Below are 20,936 nucleotides of genomic sequence, written 5' to 3'. Positions count from 1 at the left end.
CCCTGCGGAGGAAGCTCATTTCGGCCGCTTGTATTCGAGATCTCGTTCTTTCGGTCACGACTCAGAGTTCGTGACCATAGGTGAGGGTTGGAACATAGACCGACCAGTAAATGGAGAGCTTCGCCTTCCGGCTCAGCTCCCTCTTCACCAGGACGGACCGGTACAGCGCCTGTTTTATTGCTGCAGCCGCACCGATCCGTCTGTCGATCTCCCGCTCCACCTTACCCTCACTCGTGAACAAGACCCCGAGATACTTGAACTCCTTCGCTTGGGGTAGGCAGTTTGTCCCCACCTGGAGGGAGCAATCCACCGGTTTCCGGCAGAGCACCATGGCCTCAGATTTGGAGGCGCTAACTCTCATCCCTGCCGCTTCACACTCGGCTGCAAAACGCCCCAGTGAATGCTGGAGGTCACAATCCGAGGAGGCAAACAGGACCACATCATCCGCGAACAGCAGAGAGGCGATCCCGAGACTCCCGAACCGGATCCTCTCCGCCCCCTGGCTGCGCCTAGATATCCTGTCCATGAAGGTCACGAACAGGACCGGTGATAAAGGGCAGCCCTGGCGGAGGCCAACACCCACCGGGAACGTGTCTGACTTACTACCGAGGATACGAACACAGCTCCTACTGCAGGCGTACAAAGACCGGATAGCCCGTGCCAACGGATTCGGCACCCCATACTCCCGCAGCACCCCCCACAAAAACCCCCGAGGGACCCGGTCGAAAGCCTTCTCCAAGTCCACAAAGCACATGTAGACTGGTTGGGCGAACTCCCAGGACCCCTCCAGTAGTCTTGCAAGGGTAAAGAGCTGGTCCACTGTTCCACGACCGGGACGGAATCCGCACTGCTCGTCTTGAATCTGAGGTTCGACAAGCGGTCGGAGCCTCCCTTCCAGCACCCTGGCATAAGCTTTTCCCGGGAGGCTGAGCAGTGTGATGCCACGATAGTTTGAGCACACTCTCCGGTCCCCCTTCTTGTAGATGGGAACCACCACCCCGGTCTGCCAGTCCATGGGCACTGTTCCCGACCCCCATGCGACACTGAAAAGGCGTGTCAACCAAGACAGCCCAACAATGTCCAGCGCTTTCAGCATCTCAGGGCGGATCTCATCCACCCCTGGCGCCTTGCCACCAAGGAGCTTTTTGACTACCTTAGCGACCTCTGCCAGGGATATGGGAGAAACCACCCCAAAGTCTTCCGGCGCTGCCCCCTCTCCGGGGGACATGTTGGCCGGGTTTAGGAGTTCCTCAAAGTGCTCTTTCCACCGCCCGACGATGTCCCCAGTCTGGGTCAGCAGTTCCCCCCCCCCTGCTGAGAACAGCCTGGGGTAGGCCCTGCTTTCCCTTCCTGAGCCGTCGGATGGTTTGCCAGAACTTCCTTGAGGCCAACCGAAAGTCCTTCTCCATGGCCTCCCCGAACTCCTCCCATGCCTGAGTTTTAGCATCCGCGACCATCGCAGCTGCAGCCCTTCTGGCCTGCCGGTACCCGTCAGCTGCTTCAGGAGACCCCTGGGCCAGCCAGGCCCGAAAGGCCTCCTTCTTCAGTTTGACGGCTTCCCTCACCACCAGTGTCCACCACCGGGTTCTCGGGTTGCCGCCACGACAGGCACCGATGACCTTCTGGCCACAGCTCCGAGCAGCCGCGTCCACAATAGAGGCTTTGAACATGGTCCACTCGGGTTCCATGTCCCCAGCCTCCCTAGGGACTAAGAAATTATCAAGATTTCCTATGTCAGCAGCCTGTCTGACAGCAAAACTATGTTTGCCCAGTCGTTTTGGCTATGCCTGCAAAAATGAATTGTCTAAAGTTCTCTGGATCTGTATGACCTGAAAATAGAAGATAATAATACAAACAACTGTTCTTATATAAGGTAACTCAATTCAAGTAAAATATGTCTGTCAATCAAGATGCCTGATTTACTAATGAAATAAAGAATACCGTGTAACAGAGCTTGTCTTTAAAATCTTTATTCTCTGCACAGAAAAGGTTCAATCGTCATACAGAGTACAATTCAATCTGCAGGAGGACGAACAAACTATGCAGGGCATGTACATCTTATGAAGCGGTAGTGGACAGAGGTGGGGGATGAGACCTGGTGGAGAGGCTGTACAACATCACCTAGCCTAAACATGCTGTGGCGAACCACTTATCTGTGTTTGGAGAGAAATACATGCTTGTGCTATTCAGCAAGGCGAGTGAAAATGTGCCATCACCCCCTGCAGCAGGAAGTCTATCTTTGGTGTATCAGTAAGGGACTAAGGCAGCATTTTTATCCTCAATGTAACAGAAGGAGTGAGTGTACGAATGGAGTTGTGCAGGCGCGGCATTAGTTTGCCTCCTTGTCGTCCTTCTCCCTCCAAAGTATGGACCAAACAGTCTTGAAACCTCGGCTAGAATCAAGTGAAGAGGATAAGCTCTAATCAGTACAAGAGAATAATGATGTTGCAGAAGAAACATGTCGGCTAATGATATCATCGCACACTTTACATGAATGTGATCTGACGCACAGCATGAATAATAAATACATCACTCATCACCGGTGATAGTAATTTAGTCTACATATGGGATTTAGCATGAAAAAAGCAGAGACCTACCGTCCACTTGGTGTCACGTTATGTGGCGACGATGGAGCTGAACTTGCCGCGTTTGCGTTCCTCTGTGCTGGAAAAAAAATAACAACACAGTAAATGCCACATGGCTGCCGAGGCCAGTTTAATATAATATATTGGCACTTACTGAACAACAGTATATAGCTAAACAACTGCTGTCGTTATGCTGCTAATACGTTTAAACTGAAGAAACTCACAGTTCTCAAGCTGGTCAGCCACAACCCGCTAGAGGTCTGGCAGCGGCCGCCCGGTCGAAGACATCAGTGCACTGCTAGCTGGTGTGTTGACGTCGTCTGCAGGGAGGGACCATTTGCTAGGAATCCTTGGCTTCTTTCTTGCTCCGCTACTTGACCAATCCTGCTTAAGAATGAGGTTCGGGCCGCCTACCTAATTAACATATGGACACAGAAATATAGAAATAAATATATGAAGGTGAACAAAAATATAGAAATAGGTATCAACTTTAATGTATTAATTATTTTATTTATTCATGCATTTATTTATGCATTGAAATATGTCTGTATTTATTTCACCATTTAAGTATTAGTTTCTGTATTTATACATTTATTTATGCATGTATTTATTCCTGTATTAATTTATACATTTATTTATGTATACTTAAGTCATATTCTGTCCTCCATACTAGAAAGTAGTGCCTATTTGAAAATGCTTACAACTGTCGACAAAAAAAACCTCACCAAAATCTTTTTTAGTTGAGAACTAAGCCGGTCCTTAAAATCCTCCACTTCCTCCATTGGTCAGTTGTTTCCAGTTGTGTTCAGCTTGTTGGTCAGATAGGGAATTGTTCTTGTTGGTGTTTCATGTACTCCAGTAAACTCATCAATGAACTTCTGCAGCTGTATAAAAAAAGAACATTAGAATAAGAATATGGAAATAGCACGTGTTTTAACTGTATGCAGCAATTAAGATGATGCGAAACCAAGAATGCAAAAGAATCACAACCTAATAATCATATTTGCTTGGATTAAATGTGGCTGTGTGTGTGTGTGTGTGTGTGTGTGTGTGTGTGTGTGTGTCTGTGTTTGTTGCATGTAATATATGTGGTATACAATTAACAATTGTGAACAGTTTAAAAAGTGAAGCGATTAAAAGGTTCAATTTGAATCTCATAGCTGTTTGAGTTATTGCTCACCAGAGCAGGCAATGGTATCCATTCCTCCCCCGCCAGGCGATGTGGTGATGGGACAAGGTTGGACCTCTCTTTTTTTTGGTTTCATCATGAGAGTCCCCAAAGAAATGACTGTAACGTGGGTTAGAAAAATAGCAATACTCAGCTGTCAACAGAATGTTAACTTGATTTGCAGACTCTTTATTAGCTGCATCATTAACTGCATCAAACCATGAAATTCATGTCTTTTTTTTAGCAACTACTGATCTTACATGATGTTTCAAAAAGAAAAATATATTAATTAATTACGTTTTAAAAGCTGATGCCTGTGAACCCTTGTCATTATTTAATGAAATAGTTTAAAACTTTTGGGTCTTACTTCTCTCAAGCGGCAGGAAAGGATGCGTAAATCGCTCAACAGATTGGTCCCACTTGTGATTGGTGAACTGCAACAGAACACATATTTAGAATATATTACATTAATGTGCCTTCGTATTACTGGATACACTCAGAACTTCCCTGAAATTTTTTTAGGTTTTCTTCAGTATCAAAGTCATCCAGTCAGTCTGTTAATACATGACACTGTGAACAGGTTCTGCTAATAGCTTACGTTGATTCAGCATATTTTTATGGCATCCAATTTGCCAAAAAAGATTTGCTCAATCTAGAAATATACTAGTAACGTTAACTAGCCTGCCTCAACGTTAGATAATGTTAATTAACCATAGCTGACATTACATTGGGATCTCGTTCTCTCTGCTCAGGACTGAAATAAAATGATTGACCAGCTCATGTAATACTCAACCCACCTCCCAGACTGAAATAGATCACGTCCAAATGTGTGTGTAGTTTTAACTAATATAATGTTATGTTGGCTTTGCTATGTGCTGTAACATAAGCTAACTTTACCTACCATAAGGACAATTCAGAATAATAACAGCATACAACGTAGAAAATAACTATGATGACGTTATATAAGACGGTATAATTTTACTAGGCACCTGTACAAATAAAGATTATGTTAGCAACACAGCTTAGCATTCGCTACTTACCCTGTTCTTGTCCACGGGGCGGGACATATTCCTTGAGCGGGACAGCCCATTTTGATTAAATTAAGGTTGTAGCTCGTTGTCTACCTTACTACGGTCACAGAGAGGCATCTCTGTTGTTTTATAACATTTCACTAACGAGTTATCGATCTGGGGAATTCTGAATCAATAACTATTTTTATGTACTCATAAAACTTACAATCTTTCCAACTTTAACAAACTGTAAAGGGAAGTAGATTGTCTGCTTATTTACCAAATATATAGTAGTTTTTAATAATGAAACATTATTAAAAACTGCAACTTAAGATTTTCCTCTAAAATCTTCCTCTAAACCAGTATTTCTCAAACTGTGCCACTAAAACTTGATGGCTCACACATATCTGCAATAATTTTGTTTTGTTCTGCACATGTTGCACGTTATGAGCTTTGTGAAGGGATATGCAGTGTAAAACTCTTTATTGCCAAATATTTGAACTTGTTCTCTTTAGTTTTTCACAGTTTGAACTTTATTGTTATTATCTTGAACATATATTCAGTGCAAAGCAGGTTAATTGCAGCCACAATAAGCTATTTGTTTGCCAAATATTAGTAATTATTTGGACATAACTTTATTTGCATTGTTCTAACAAAATGATTGCACATTTTATTTGTTTTTGTCTGATGGAGCAATCTGGTTTACTTGAAAGTGCAATTTCTTTATTCGAAAAAAAGAAGAAAAAAAAGTGGTTACTCTCACCTAATCACTTTTTTCACACCATTGTCATCTTTCTTGTTTTATTGCTACTTCTATTGTTTGTCTTTACCATGTTAAGTGCCTTGAGTACCTTTTAAAGCGCTACACAAATAAAATGTAATATTATTATTATTATTATTATTAAACTCGTATGATCTAATCTGAATGTCCTTCTCAATATATGAAGGACAGGGAAAAACAACAATGAAATAGTTACATATCATTAACAAATTAATTGTTCCTCAAAAAATACCTAAAAAAAAAAAACCTGTCATGGTCTTGGTTTTGGTTAAGTGTGTTTATTTATTTATAATGACATGAGAGGAATATGTTGCAGCTGGAGGGGAAAGTTGTTCCCCAGAATTGATTGGAATTCATTTCTAAAAAGATAAACTACAGCATAGTTGAATTGTTCAGTAATGTTTTCTCTGACAAGTGTCATTGAACTGTTGTTGACCGTTTCTTCCCACGCCTTCTGTAATATGTCGCAAACTGTGTCGTGTATTGCTGGCAGAAATTTGAAATAATGTATCGTCTGATTTCCAAGGTCCAAATGATCGTCACGCAGACCATTTGAATTGCTTGCTTTGCTCTTAAGCTTTGTTTGAGCAGATCTAATATTCTCGATGACTGTGTTTTTATCCTTGTCTTCAACATCTGACATGTTGAAGACATGTGAGCAGATATTTTTTTGAAAAAGAATGCATTCTAAACTCGATTTATCTAATCTGAATTCGATGTCGATGCATTTCTCAATATATGGATAAAAAACACTACTGGGATCTGAGATATTATAATCTTTAAGAGATTTAAAATAACTTGGGCCACTTAACCCCCAAAACTGTGTGAATGCCACGTGTAAAGAAACGTTATAACGTGCATGCCATTCATCGGCTTTTTCTAAAAGCTGAAACATACAGGGGACAATGTGGTGTTCCCTTTTCAGACATGGGCTGTTACGAGAATATATATAAATATGTTTCACTCCTTTTTGGCGCAGAAAGTCATCCAATTGTTTAATTAAAACTTCCTCACTGTGTATTGTTTTGTCCGGTTTGTTGTTAGGATCACTAGACTTTCTCTTATTTGTATACTTTGGGACTGCTATAAAAAATATTTGCTCGGCTTTTACGATTTTACCTTCCGCGTTTATAGCGTCTTTCATGACGACCATGGCTGTTGCAAATTGTTTTTCTCCTTCAGGTTTTTCCCTATTTACATATGATTTCCATTCTGTATCAGAATACTCAGCATTAGCACCATCATATTGTGCTCTGGGTGGAGTCGGTTCCATTACGCGCTTATAGATTTCTGTTTTGTCACCGTCCATAAGTTCTTTCCAACGGACTTTTAATGACTTAATTCTCCTAGTATACAAATAGTTTTGTGCCATGTGTGTTTTGTCTTTTTAATGCTGGCTCTGTCCACACTACTACTTCGCCTTTAAAACCAGGGTTTTAAAACAAAAACGACCTCCGTCCACAGTTCGGTAAAGTTGGAAAGATACTCACAGATTTTGAATTCCCGGATCAATAACTCGTTAGTGAAACGTTGTTAAACCCAAACGATGCCTCTCTGTGACCGCAGTAAGGTAGAGGAGCTACAACCTTAATTGAATGGGCAGGATATAAATCGGGCCGTCCTTTATATCCTTCCCTGTTTGTTTCCATGCCAAGTTTCATTTCGTCTATAGTTTCTATGCCAAGTTTCATGATGTCGATAGAGGCTGGAATGCTGATTGTCATTAAAGTGTGGATCACAAATGTGTCATACAGGTCATACTGTTATTACCAGGTAACACATTTATTGTGGAACTATAGTTATTTCAAGGAACTAGCAGGGTTTCCTGTCAGCAGCCTGTCCGACACAGCACAAACCAGTGAACAATACTTCCAGATATAGATATACATCTATATTACCTCGGCATCTCTCCCACAAGTGAATTTTCCAGCAAAGTGTTTCGTTTATAGTGTTTCAAAAGATTAACAAAACACTTCTGGCTAATCGATCAGAAGGTTTATTTCCTGGTTAGTCGAGACCCGAGAGGCCACTCCTCCGACACATCTGCCTCGCGCGCTAGGATATCACCAGTTAATAATAACAAAAACAGCAAACTCGCACACCGGCTGCACAGACCATGTTATTCATCCAGCTCGCAGGACGGCCCGTTGGGATTAAGCACAGGGGAGAGATGAACTACCTGGTCAGCTGTGGACAAGCTGATGAAGTTTTCATACTCTTTTATACTATGACTTTTGACATTTTCCCATACTATGCATTTTATTTTCCCCCGCAGACTTTACTGTGTTTTTTTAACTGACTATTTCTACAACATGGCATACTTGCACTTTAAAATGTAACTTTTTGGGCATACTATATTTCGACATACTAAACTATGCCATTTTCATGACTGAATGTTTTTTTTAAACACACAACTATGCGTTTTCTGAGAGAATTCAATATAAATTATTTTTAATTTAATTACTTTCACCCCCAGATATTTCTTTGGCTTTTGATAGATAGATAGATAGATAGATAGATAGATAGATAGATAGATAGATAGATAGATAGATAGATAGATAGATAGATAGATAGATAGATAGATAGATAGATAGATAGATAGATAGATAGATAGATAGATAGATAGATAGATAGATAGATAGATAGATAGATAGATAGATAGATAGATAGATAGATAGATAGATAGATAGATAGATAGATAGATAGATAGATAGATAGATAGATAGATAGATAGATAGATAGATAGATAGATAGATAGATAGATAGATAGATAGATAGATAGATAGATAGATAGATAGATAGATAGATAGATAGATAGATAGATAGATAGATAGATAGATAGATAGATAGATAGATAGATAGATAGATAGATAGATAGATAGATAGATAGATAGATAGATAGATAGATAGATAGATAGATAGATAGATAGATAGATAGATAGATAGATAGATAGATAGATAGATAGATAGATAGATAGATAGATAGATAGATAGATAGATAGATAGATAGATAGATAGATAGATAGATAGATAGATAGATAGATAGATAGATAGATAGATAGATAGATAGATAGATAGATAGATAGATAGATAGATAGATAGATAGATAGATAGATAGATAGATAGATAGATAGATAGATAGATAGATAGATAGATAGATAGATAGATAGATAGATAGATAGATAGATAGATAGATAGATAGATAGATAGATAGATAGATAGATAGATAGATAGATAGATAGATAGATAGATAGATAGATAGATAGATAGATAGATAGATAGATAGATAGATAGATAGATAGATAGATAGATAGATAGATAGATAGATAGATAGATAGATAGATAGATAGATAGATAGAAAAAAATCACATTTTAATGTTTCTTTTGTAAATGACTTAGTAATCAAAAGATTATGTTATTCCATCCTCTGATAGTTGTCCTTGATTTCAAGTGTACAAAAAGCAGTAACACTGATGGAGTTTCCTTTATTAGTTTTTAAAAGATACATGACCTTGTTAGATACAACTGTCCCAGCACACATGTAATGCTTTTTGACAAGGAGCTTTCAGAATTGGCACAAACAATATACAATGCTGATTTAAAAACAGAGAAAACAACAATAAATTTAAAAAATTGGCATGAACACAAGATTAAAATGCAGGGCTGTATCTTGAAAGAAAAATAGATATATTTTCCATTGCATGCTGTTTTTTTTTATTATTATTTGGAGCAGAGATGAACAAAAAAAAAAAAAGTGTTTTAAACTTTTGGCCCAAAAAAGACTTGATAGCACATGGCAATATTTGAATATAGAAATGTCAGTTTAGACTCAGTCTAGAGGTTCCTTACTTTGTGATGGAGGCGAGTTAAAATTAATGATAAAAGACGTTTTAAAAAAAAAAAAAAAAATCACTTTCAGCTTCTTCCAGTTTAAGAACATAAATTGTCAAGTCAAAGTTTTTGTTTTTAAAGCACACAAATGCTTAATAAAGTCAATGGATCAAGCCCAGAGAATGAATAAGGCAAGCTCATACTGTATATACAGTCAAGGTTACTATTTACACTGCGTTTACATTGTGTTTAGTAACTCTGACAAGAGTTGAGGTGAGTCTCCCTCTCCTGGTTCAAACTAGTGTCACACTACAGACAGAAGTAATGAGTGCAAAAGTAGTTTTATCCTTTTAAATTGCTCATTCAAGGACTCAGCAGGAACCATTCCAAAAACAAGCTCAGTGTCTTTAGAGACACCATGAGCCAGGTCTGACTCTGGAACAACAGCACAGGGATGAGAAAATTATTTCTCAGTCCTGATGTTGGTTTTGGTTTAATTAGTTCCATATTGCTTTGCTATATCCTGACTTCTGAGCGTCTCATGACCTTCTAATGTTGAACACAATATACAGACGTCACTAAGCAGATATGTTACCTCAGAAACGGCAAATCTTCTAGGACTACTGCATTTATCGGGAGGCCTGGCTATGCATCATACTTATTACTAAATCACATGACCAAAGGACCGGAATAAAACAAGTGTAATAACTTAGTGACGTCCAGATGGACGATAACTCAGCCAACACTAAACAAACTAACCAGTAAATGATGTGAAAGTCACATTAAAGCAGTCAGGAAGAACATTGCTGTAAATGAGACCTCAATTTAACAGAGCAAGACTCAGAGGAATACAGACTTAATGAGGGAAAGCTAAAATATTCCAAGAGCTATGAGGCTGAAGATGCAGTCAAAGCGTTTAAATTAAAAAAGGTAAAATAAAGAACCAAACAGGTATGATCACAAGTCATCCTGTTAAACTAGACGTGTGCATAAGCTAAGACATGGTGGTGATGTTCTGAGCTGTAGTCAAAAGTGGGAACTATCATGTATGAAAGAGTAATGAAGATGTCTACAAGTATTGGCCAATGCTTGAAACCACCTTCTTACTCCTCTGTAAAAATAAATTAACTTTAGGCACAACAAACTGAAAGCCAACTATTTTGGTGATGTTGTCCGTGATCTGGAGACAACATCTGAGTCTTACTACCATCGGGGTCAGGTCCAGGTGAAAACCCAGACTTGTAGAGGATGACATTTACATGCAGGAGTAGCCCAGGGGACACATAAGGGACTTGAATCTAAAACTAAGAGTGAAGAGTGTAATATTTTACCAGAAGGTACTTCAACCAAAAACAGCCTAAGATGTGAGTCAATGAGACTGGAAAACTGCAACATGGTCAGCTTACGTTCTCACCGCCTAGGGACCTACATGTGTATGTCTATGGGTTAAAGGACAATGGGCATTCATGGATGCATCACTAGCCAGACTCAAAAATATCTAAGAAACATCCCGACTGTTGAATCGAGGATGATGCAAGTAAAGAGGCAAAGTATGCATCAACCCATTAACTGTAAAAGGACCAACACAACATCAGGGTGTCCAAATACTGCTGAAAACCAAAGCCTGCACTTTGCTCTACAAAACAGCAAGAGTGACACAATTTCAGTGCTTAATATATAGATACATATATATACACAGTGTGTCTGTGTGGAACCCGAACAGAGGAGGAAGGACCTGCAGGCTGTGTGGAGAGAGTGGAGGCCGGGGACGTGGAGCGCAGCCCTCAAGGTGGCGTCTCTGCGTTATTAGTCGTGACTTTTTTTTTGGTCGGCTTCTTCACAGTCTTGGTTTGTGTCTTGAAGAGGGAGGAGAGAGAAAGGAAGGAGGAGACATTAAAGACAGGACATTAAAGACACGGTTTATTAAACACCAGTGGTCTGTCTTACTCTTCGTGGAGAGTTGCATCATACAGTTATACCGTCATATAATATCTTCTAAGGCTCGAGAGGAGTTTTGACCGATCTGAAAATAACCCAGATGATATCATAAAAATGTCCCCACACTCTGTCCCCAAAACGGACATGATATCACGTCTCTGATGTGCATAGTCAATAACTATATTGATCAGAATGAACACAAACTATAAACCTTTTAAAGTGTCCTTACAGTTTGTAGTCTGGCAGTGTGATGATGACCTTTTAAAAAAAGGCTGATATATATATAATATATAACTTGAGTTTAATCTGTGACAGTCTTCACTCTGGTATGAAACTCCAGTGATCAGTCCGATCAGCTGCAGCGGCCAATCAAAAATCTGCTAAAACGCTTCCTGGAAGCCTGCTCTCGTGCATCCTCGCTCCTCAGAGCAGAAATAAGAGTGTTGGGACAGCCGTCAATATGGCGCCGCAGAACAACTTCCGGTTCAAGTAAGGAAATGACAAGTAAAAGATATGGGAGGTACCCCATGTCTTCAAAAACAATGCAGGAGTGTTTCTATTGGCCGACCAAACAAATCTATTGTTTGGGCTACAATTGAAGGGAATGGGAAACTGAGCGACTATTTTCTAGGATGCACTGTGTGTGTGTGTGTGTGTGTGTGTGTGTGTGTGTGTATTGGCCCTACCTCTGTCTTAGCAGCAGGAGGTTTCTTGGTTGCCTTGACACTGGCCCGTTTGGGGGCTTTTTCTCCTGCATCTTCATCAGAGTGTTCAGTCCTTGTGTCTGATTGGTCAGAGCCGTGTTGGGATGAAGCGTCGTCAACAATGGACGTGGCTGCCGAGGAGCGGGCTGCAGGATTGGACAAAAATGTATGATTCACCTGACAGCTGAGAAAGCAGAGAGATTGAGCCAGTAGCAGTCAAATTTAAGACAGCAGCTATTATTTGCCATAAAGATTTCTAAATGTCCTTTCCTCTGAACCAAAAGGATTTAAATCATATAAACAACATTGAAGGAACTGTGATTCTTAAGTAACTTGTATAATGTATTTGCAGACCAACGTCACTGCAGTCACAGCCTCTCACGCCACCCAGTGGACACATTTCAATTTACAGCTTTTGTTTCCACCCGTTTTTAAAGTAAATTGTTGATAAAAAGGAGTTTCTTCTGCCCAGCCACCATAACAGAATCGGATATGTACCGGGTTTACAAAAGTTCAGATAGGATCCACATAGGCGTTTCCATTTTAGTGCACCGACACCAGAAGCTACAGGAGCAGCAGAGCGCTTCGGTCACTCCACTCCAGACTGCTTAAGCGACAGATAAACAGACTCTGGTGCTGAAGTCCCCAGTATAAACGTTAACTTGTACAGCAGTGGTTTGTGGCCTTGGTTGTGTTGTAAGGGGTCACATGATTAAATTTGAGGAGTCATAGGATGATTAATGGCAGACATTTTTTTATATCTTTTTTTATGTGAAATACTGACAGTTTATCCCTTAAGGCTTCTTAAAAATAATTAAACTAAACAATCTGTCGAGGGAAAGAATTTGTAGGTTAACATATACTGAATTAGAGCTCGATAAATTTAGAGGACACAAATCACCAAGATTAGGAACAACTGGTATACAGTATAACCCGACACGTTTGATTGGTGGATCCAGTTGAAGGTGGGCTTGGGAGTTTTCGCTAGTTTTTTTTTTTACAATATTTCACATTATTCCACTGATCAGGTTGTGGTAATGTGCCAAAAAATGTGACAATTCAAGGAAGAAAAAGACTACATCAATGTATTCTTGCTTACAAAAAAATGCAGGATTTAAATAACTATCCTTTACCTACATGTTTGCTCGACCTCAAGGATACACAACATGCTTTTTGGTTAGTAAGAGAATGTGTGTCACAGGGCACCAATGTATTCATTGGGTTTAGTAAATGTATGTAGACAGGAAACTTCAACATGTAAAAGAGTATTAGCATTAATAGTTTTGCATAGTAACTTTGTGTAACTTTGCGAACTGGAAAATTATTTTAGATTTTAATACTGCGGTGGCTTAGCAGGAAGATTTAAATAGTTATTTGATCAGTCTCCTCCATTCAATGAATGAAGTATGTGAGCTGAAGCTCTGAATCATAGTAAGACCACCTTAGAATTTAGATTCTCTTCACTGTATTGTACACAAAGATTATCAAAAAGATACATCTGTGCACAAAATCCCCCTGAAAACTGGATTTTAACTCTCACGGTTTGAAAAAGAAAGATGGAGCAACACACTGAAATGAATGCATCAGACTGGATTTTGATGTTGCCCAAGGTTTCTTTTGAAGTTTAAATTAAAATGTCCCACTTTGTCCATTGTTTCACTGCCTCTGTGTCTCCCTCTGTATTCAGTTCACAGCTCGTCAGGCCGACACAGCCAGCAAACCGGCAGTTTAGTGAGACACAAAGAGTCTTCCTTCCAAGCTTCTCCTCCCACTGGAGTCACATGCTTCCCCCCTCCCCCTCACTCACTCACTCACTCCACACTTCTTTGCATCTCCTCCTCTTCCCTGCCACCCTACAGTGCTTTAAATCACATGACTCCACTAGCTCCAATTTTGCTCTTATAAAAGTTAAACAAAAGAAATCCTCCGAGTGGCACCCACGGCCAATCAGCAAACTGAACACACCTATGTATTTATTTATGTATTCTGATGCGTACGACTCCATGCCTCTCCGTGTGAAGCTGCTATTAAAGCCGTGTGGGTGGTGCGTGAGGAGAGGCCTTACTCTGCCGTGCAGCGGTGCTCTTGGCGCGGGGCAGCGTGCTAGACCCGGAGCTCAACTCGTCCATGGGGTCCCGTCTCATACGGGCGTCTGAAGTGTGCAGAGCCAGCTCGTCCTCAGCGTTGATAAGTGTCAGGTCCTGCATGCTGAAACTCCGCAGCTTGTCCGAGAGCACGCCCTGCCCCTGGTTTAAAAAAAAACAAGTGTGTATCACCAAACATTAAAATTAGCAAATTAAATTAAGTTGACCTACTTAAGGCTGACAAGATGGTACAGAATTCTTTGACAAATATACTGGGCAAAAAAAGGTTTCTTTTTTATTTCCTGTGCAGTCACAGCATCACCTGTAAATAAGAACACTGACTAATTTGTGTGCATAAACAATAAATGTCTACTTGAATGTCATTCAGCGGAGCGGTTAGTATAAACTGCTTATATAGCAAATAGCTGAACACCGGAATATAAGCAGAAATGGGGAACGCTTGCATACTATACTAACACTTTTGAAAACAATGGCTTTAGTAAAGTGACTTTGGTCTCCCTGCAGTAACTTGCCGTTAGCAGCACCAACAAGTTCCTGTTTGCACAAGCGCATGACAACATCAGTTCAGGCCGCTGCCTTCCTCGTTTGACACACACACACACACACACACACACACACACACACACACACACACACACACACACACACACACACACACACACACACGACGGAAGATTTAATTAATTCTAGTCATAATGTCATGTTTGAAATTAGCAAGGGACATTAGAAACCAAGCTTAATGTATGTCAAGTAGACATATGTAAATACAGCTGTGCATTCATCCCAAACATATTGAGTATGCATTGGGATGTGATCGCTAGTCTGCACTATAGAAGTGATACAAGGCAGCTTTGAACAAACTGTAGTACTTCCGTAGAAATGTTGGTGAGCGTGCGTGCGGCACAGCAAACCTCCCAGAAGATAGAGGTCATGTTGCTATACCAAACAACTCAGCTTTAACGTTTTATTTTAAACACTTTCCAACAGTAAAAAATTAAAAGAAAAATGCATGATTTTTTTTTTTTTTTCTAAGTTTATAGATCATGAAGCACACAGCTCACCTTGGTGGCTGCGGTGACAGCAGCAGTAGCAGCCAGGTTGAGACCCCTCTTTCCGAACCTCATCATGGTGTCATAACTCCTGTCTTTGGCCTGCGCTATGTACTCATCTATCTCCTATAGCACATGATGACAGTTGAACGGGGAGACAACAATGTAAGATTATACAATTGGTAAAAAGAGGAAAAGGAAAATCTGAATATTTCAATGTGGATGTGCAAACCAGTTTATATTTGTGAGACAGACTTAAGTGCTTTTAAAAGCCATGTTACTACCTTCTCTTTGCTGGACAGTGTGGGGTGGACAAACTTGCGGTAGAGGACACTGGAGCCCTTGGTGTATGGGGACAGGAGCCAGATCACAAAGGCAATCTTTAGCTCAAAGTAAAATGGAAACCTGGGGAATGAAACAGAGGTATACCGTCAGCAGAGAGGAAAAGAAAAAGCTTTGAACATGGGTCAGACACTTGAAATATAAAGAGAAAGACAACGATGAGAAGACCCTGATCTGACGTATAAAAAGGCTGAGTCGCTGTGCGTGCTGCATTTTATTAAGTAAAAAATAAGATACTTCAATAGGGGTCATTGTACTAAAAATATCAAGAGCACTTAGCACGGGATACACACAAGAATGTGTCTATTGATATTACATAAGCTTACTTATTATTACAAGCTAGTTGGGCATGAGGGTCGCTATCATGAGCAGCTCCTGACTCACCATGATAGGAGCAGGTCTGTAGCCGTCTCTGCTGTCGTGAACAACGCAAACACTATCCAGTACATCATCCATTTCACCTGGACACGCAAGTGAAGAGAGACATGACATCACAAAAATAGCACATGAAAACCCCCAGCATTCAGTGCACACGTGCTGAGACAAGTGGAACAAAACAGACATGCCAATGCAACATATGTTTTATGGTAAACGTCCCGCAGACAAAGGAAATGTAGGGCATCGTCGTCCACTCAATGAAACGCTATAAACTAGGCACTTAGGGTCAATCTACCTTAGATAACAATACCAAACGCCTTCAAGTTATTAGAAAAACATTGTCACATTCGATATTCCAATATGTTAGATTATTGATTAAATGAAAGAGACGCCATGCATGGTAACGGTATGTTTTAAGGTATTAACAGGTACGCAGCCATATGAACAGTGATGAATCATTTGACTCACAAGAAACAAGAGAGGAATGAAAACATCACTTCTAAAAATGGCATCCTCCACTCTCTCCCCTCCATCCCTCATTTGCTCCTTCTGTAGCTGTATGCTGAGTAGCAAATGGGGGGTGGGGGGGGTTGCCATGGTAACCTGCTAGGAGGAGAATGTTCTCCAGTGCAAATCTACACGGAGTGCCAGGAGGCCAGGGTGCTGCTGTTTCCTCCTCTGCTTCCTGGACCCTCCCTCTCTCATCCCTTGCAGTGATGAGGTAAGCAGGGAGGACCCCATATGTTTAAAAAAAATAAAAGGAAAAAAAACTGAATGGAATCTAATGCTTTCCATCCTGGTTTCCATTAGTCTGAACATTATTTCTACTTTATTTGTTGTTCTACAAAAAATATTATAAATATGAAAAAATATTAGTTTAAGTGTAGGCCATATTGAGAATATGTTCACAGCTTTACCTTGCCTACAGACAGCCCTCTCTGACAGTTTATCATCAATGCGCTCTTCAAAGCCTGGCAGAACACGGATGTTGTTGTCTACTGCTGCCTCAAATGGTTGGTTAGTTTGAAATATTGTGTGAATTTTGACATTTAAAAAAGTTTGTTTTGATTCATCAAAGTCACATGACACAAACTAACCGACCGAGGCAGCAGTAGACCAGAAACTACCGTGATCCCCAAGGTAAAATTACAGCTTTTGTCAAATGAGTGAAGGGATCGTTGATGGATATTTACGCTTCAGTTCCTGTTCAAATACGGCTGTCTGACGGTGTACATGGCAAGGTAAAGTGTTGAAAATATTCTACATACAGCGCACACTTAAACCAACATTTTGTTCTTTTTAAAAAAAGGCGAGTATTTCTTTTAGGTGGCTAAAACAAGTTTTGCTGCTGACCCCGTAGACAATACATTACTTTGTACCTGTGCTGGTACTCTTTTGTTTCTCCAAACTAGGGGTGTACCAACCGTCACCTAATGTCGGTCATACTCTGACTAAGGATCAGTAACTGATACAACTCCACTTAAAAATCTAAACTACCACTTCAAAATGCAAAATGAGTGAGCATTTGTCGGTTGTGGTTTGCAAATACAAAATGAAAAGTTGGCCCCTCGTCTCGGCACGCATTTTGGCGGGTTTTTTTGCGCAGGTTCTTCTTGGATGCGTGCTCATGATCGCCATACACCTCTACACACTTCTTGTGGGTGATCAGCAGGCAGCAACCTGTTCTAAAAAATGAGGCCAATGCTGCAGTGCCTTAATCTTGATTTCTTTCCAGTGGCCATCAGGGGGCGACTACTCTGGTTGCAAAAAGAGTCTGATTGTATAGAAGTCTATGAGAAAATGACTCCCCTTCTCATGTGATTTCGTAAACATTGTGAACATGAGTTTCAAGTCTTCTTCAATACATCATGACGCTCATTTTGTAAATTATGATGTAGGGCTGACTTGTGATTGACAGGTCGCTACCGCTACCAGAGCCGTATACTGCGTCTCTACGGCACTTTCCAAATATGGTCATTTACGTGCACTGGTTGCAAAAAGCCAAAAATGTAACTGGCGATGGACAAAATGGCGAACTCAAGGCTTCAAAACCACAGCCCATAAACCAATGGGTGACGCCACGACAACTATGTCCACTTCTTATATGCAATATATGGTAAAAAGTTCTGCCTTTAAAGATATTCTTCAGTGTTTTTTTAATAATACCATCAAATCCCAAACTGTTCCAACAGCTCAGTTTTAAAGTTTGAATACTCGATGGACTCTGCTGAGTTTTAAAATAACAGTGAACTGAGAGGAAATTTGCAGACGCTATAGGACGTCTTATATCGTCTTATATCTTTCTGTTTTGTCACCACAGTCCACAATGTGTTGCCAACGGTCATTTAATAACTGAATACTCTCCCTCCAGTTTTGTCCCACTAAAGAATTTCCTCCGAAGAGACACATTTTGTGGAAAGTTCTAGAAGTTTTATTTTTCTGACTTTTCTGTAAAGGCTGCACCTTTACATCAAAAATGAACACTTGTATATCAAAGTATACTAGATTATTGGTCAATGCAGTTTGTCAACACACATCTCTTATTCATTTCCTCTCAGTTTAGTTGTTGTTTGTTGTCCCACTCGTAGCTCTGCTGGTGGCTGAAGTCTGGAGAGCAATTAATGCTTTTGTTGGTTTACAGTTTATGTGTTGACTTCACAATAAACGTCCGTTGAGTCGGACTTTAGAATCATAAAATACAGCTGCATACAACTGCACAACAGTTTGTTTCCATGCAAACTTTCAGTTTGTCTATTGTTTCTATGCCAAGTTCCATGACGTCCATAGAGGCTGGAATGCTGGTTGTCAAGTTTAAAGGGTGGATCACAAATGTGTCATACAGGTCATGCTGTTATTACCAGGTAAAACATTTATTGGGAAATTATTATTTAAGAAATTATCCATCCATCCATCCATCCATTATCAGCCGCTTATCCGGGGTCGGGTCGCGGTGGCAGCAGGTTCAGCAGGCCGACCCAGGCTTCCCTCTCACCCGCAACACTTTCCAGCTCATTCTGGGGGATCCCGAGGCGTTCCAAGGCCAGCCGGGAGATATTTGGACATAACTTTATTTGCATTGTTCTAACAAAATGATTGCACATTTTATTTGTTTTTGTCTGATGGAGCAATCTGGTTTACTTGAAAGTGCAATTTCTTTATTCGAAAAAAAGAAGAAAAAAAAGTGGTTACTCTCACCTAATCACTTTTTTCACACCATTGTCATCTTTCTTGTTTTATTGCTACTTCTATTGTTTGTCTTTACCATGTTAAGTGCCTTGAGTACCTTTTAAAGCGCTACACAAATAAAATGTAATATTATTATTATTATTATTATTAAACTCGTATGATCTAATCTGAATGTCCTTCTCAATATATGAAGGACAGGGAAAAACAACAATGAAATAGTTACATATCATTAACAAATTAATTGTTCCTCAAAAAATACCTAAAAAAAAAAAACCTGTCATGGTCTTGGTTTTGGTTAAGTGTGTTTATTTATTTATAATGACATGAGAGGAATATGTTGCAGCTGGAGGGGAAAGTTGTTCCCCAGAATTGATTGGAATTCATTTCTAAAAAGATAAACTACAGCATAGTTGAATTGTTCAGTAATGTTTTCTCTGACAAGTGTCATTGAACTGTTGTTGACCGTTTCTTCCCACGCCTTCTGTAATATGTCGCAAACTGTGTCGTGTATTGCTGGCAGAAATGTGAAATAATGTATCGTCTGATTTCCAAGGTCCAAATGATGGTCACGCAGACCATTTGAATTGCTTGCTTTGCTCTTAAGCTTTGTTTGAGCAGATCTAATATTCTCGATGACTGTGTTTTTATCCTTGTCTTCAACATCTGACATGTTGAAGACATGTGAGCAGATATTTTTTTGAAAAAGAATGCGTTCTAAACTCGATTTATCTAATCTGAATTCGATGTCGATGCATTTCTCAATATATGGATAAAAAACACTACTGGGATCTGAGATATTATAATCTTTAAGAGATTTAAAATAACTTGGGCCACTTAACCCCCAAAACTGTGTGAATGCCACGTGTAAAGAAACGTTATAACGTGCATGCCATTCATCGGCTTTTTCTAAAAGCTGAAACATACAGGGGACAATGTGGTGTTCCCTTTTCAGACATGGGCTGTTACGAGAATATATATAAATATGTTTCACTCCTTTTTGGCGCAGAAAGTCATCCAATTGTTTAATTAAAACTTCCTCACTGTGTATTGTTTTGTCCGGTTTGTTGTTAGGATCACTAGACTTTCTATTATTTGTATACTTTGGGACTGCTATAAAAAATATTTGCTCGGCTTTTACGTATTTACCTTCCGCGTTTATAGCGTCTTTCATGACGACCATGGCTGTTGCAAATTGTTTTTCTCCTTCAGGTTTTTCCCTATTTACATATGATTTCCATTCTGTATCAGAATACTCAGCATTAGCACCATCATATTGTGCTCTGGGTGGAGTCGGTTCCATTACGCGCTTATAGATTTCTGTTTTGTCACCGTCCATAAGTTCTTTCCAACGGACTTTTAATGACTTAATTCTCCTAGTATACAAATAGTTTTGTGCCATGTGTGTTTTGTCTTTTTAATGCTGGCTCTGTCCACACTACTACTTCGCCTTTAAAACCAGGGTTTTAAAACAAAAACGACCTCCGTCCACAGTTTGGTAAAGTTGGAAAGATACTCACAGATTTTGAATTCCCGGATCAATAACTCGTTAGTGAAACGTTGTTAAACCCAAACGATGCCTCTCTGTGACCGCAGTAAGGTAGAGGAGCTACAACCTTAATTTAATGGGCAGGATATAAATCGGGCCGTCCTTTATATCCTTCCCTGTTTGTTTCCATGCCAAGTTTCATTTCGTCTATAGTTTCTATGCCAAGTTTCATGATGTCGATAGAGGCTGGAATGCTGATTGTCATTAAAGTGTGGATCACAAATGTGTCATACAGGTCATACTGTTATTACCAGGTAACACATTTATTGTGGAACTATAGTTATTTCAAGGAACTAGCAGGGTTTCCTGTCAG

The 20,936-nt window shown here is 40.0% G+C and overlaps 1 protein-coding gene and 1 long non-coding RNA gene across 3 annotated transcripts; both read right to left on the bottom strand.

The window, feature by feature from the left end:
* Nucleotides 1–1,954: 1,954 nt before the first annotated feature.
* Nucleotides 1,955–7,105, bottom strand: LOC306745568. The gene is made up of 7 exons (XR_013771114.1): nt 4,794–7,105; nt 4,121–4,187; nt 3,766–3,873; nt 3,311–3,469; nt 2,810–2,999; nt 2,598–2,664; nt 1,955–2,393 (listed from the first exon to the last, which is right to left on the bottom strand). It is a non-coding gene; the product is annotated as an uncharacterized lncRNA (long non-coding RNA).
* A 1,907-nt stretch (nt 7,106–9,012) lies between these two features.
* On the bottom strand, nt 9,013–20,691 carry LOC306746271 (receptor expression-enhancing protein 2-like). Of its 2 annotated transcripts, none has more exons than XM_079229165.1 (7): nt 20,595–20,691; nt 15,898–15,974; nt 15,456–15,576; nt 15,184–15,297; nt 14,083–14,263; nt 12,000–12,163; nt 9,013–11,231 (listed from the first exon to the last, which is right to left on the bottom strand). In XM_079229165.1, the coding sequence occupies exons 2-7, from the start codon at nt 15,963–15,965 to the stop codon at nt 11,160–11,162; spliced, it is 720 nt and encodes a 239-aa protein (XP_079085291.1). In that variant the 5' UTR covers nt 15,966–15,974; nt 20,595–20,691; the 3' UTR covers nt 9,013–11,159. The 2 variants fall into 2 exon arrangements, with proteins under 2 accessions (XP_079085291.1, XP_079085290.1); XM_079229164.1 differs by lacking the exon at nt 20,595–20,691 and adding an exon at nt 18,750–20,515.
* Nucleotides 20,692–20,936: the final 245 nt, after the last annotated feature.

This window comes from Taurulus bubalis (genome assembly GCF_910589615.1).
Source record: "Taurulus bubalis genome assembly, chromosome: 13".
Lineage (NCBI taxonomy): Eukaryota > Metazoa > Chordata > Actinopteri > Perciformes > Cottidae > Taurulus > Taurulus bubalis.
This window is presented reverse-complemented; position numbering and strand designations above follow the sequence as displayed.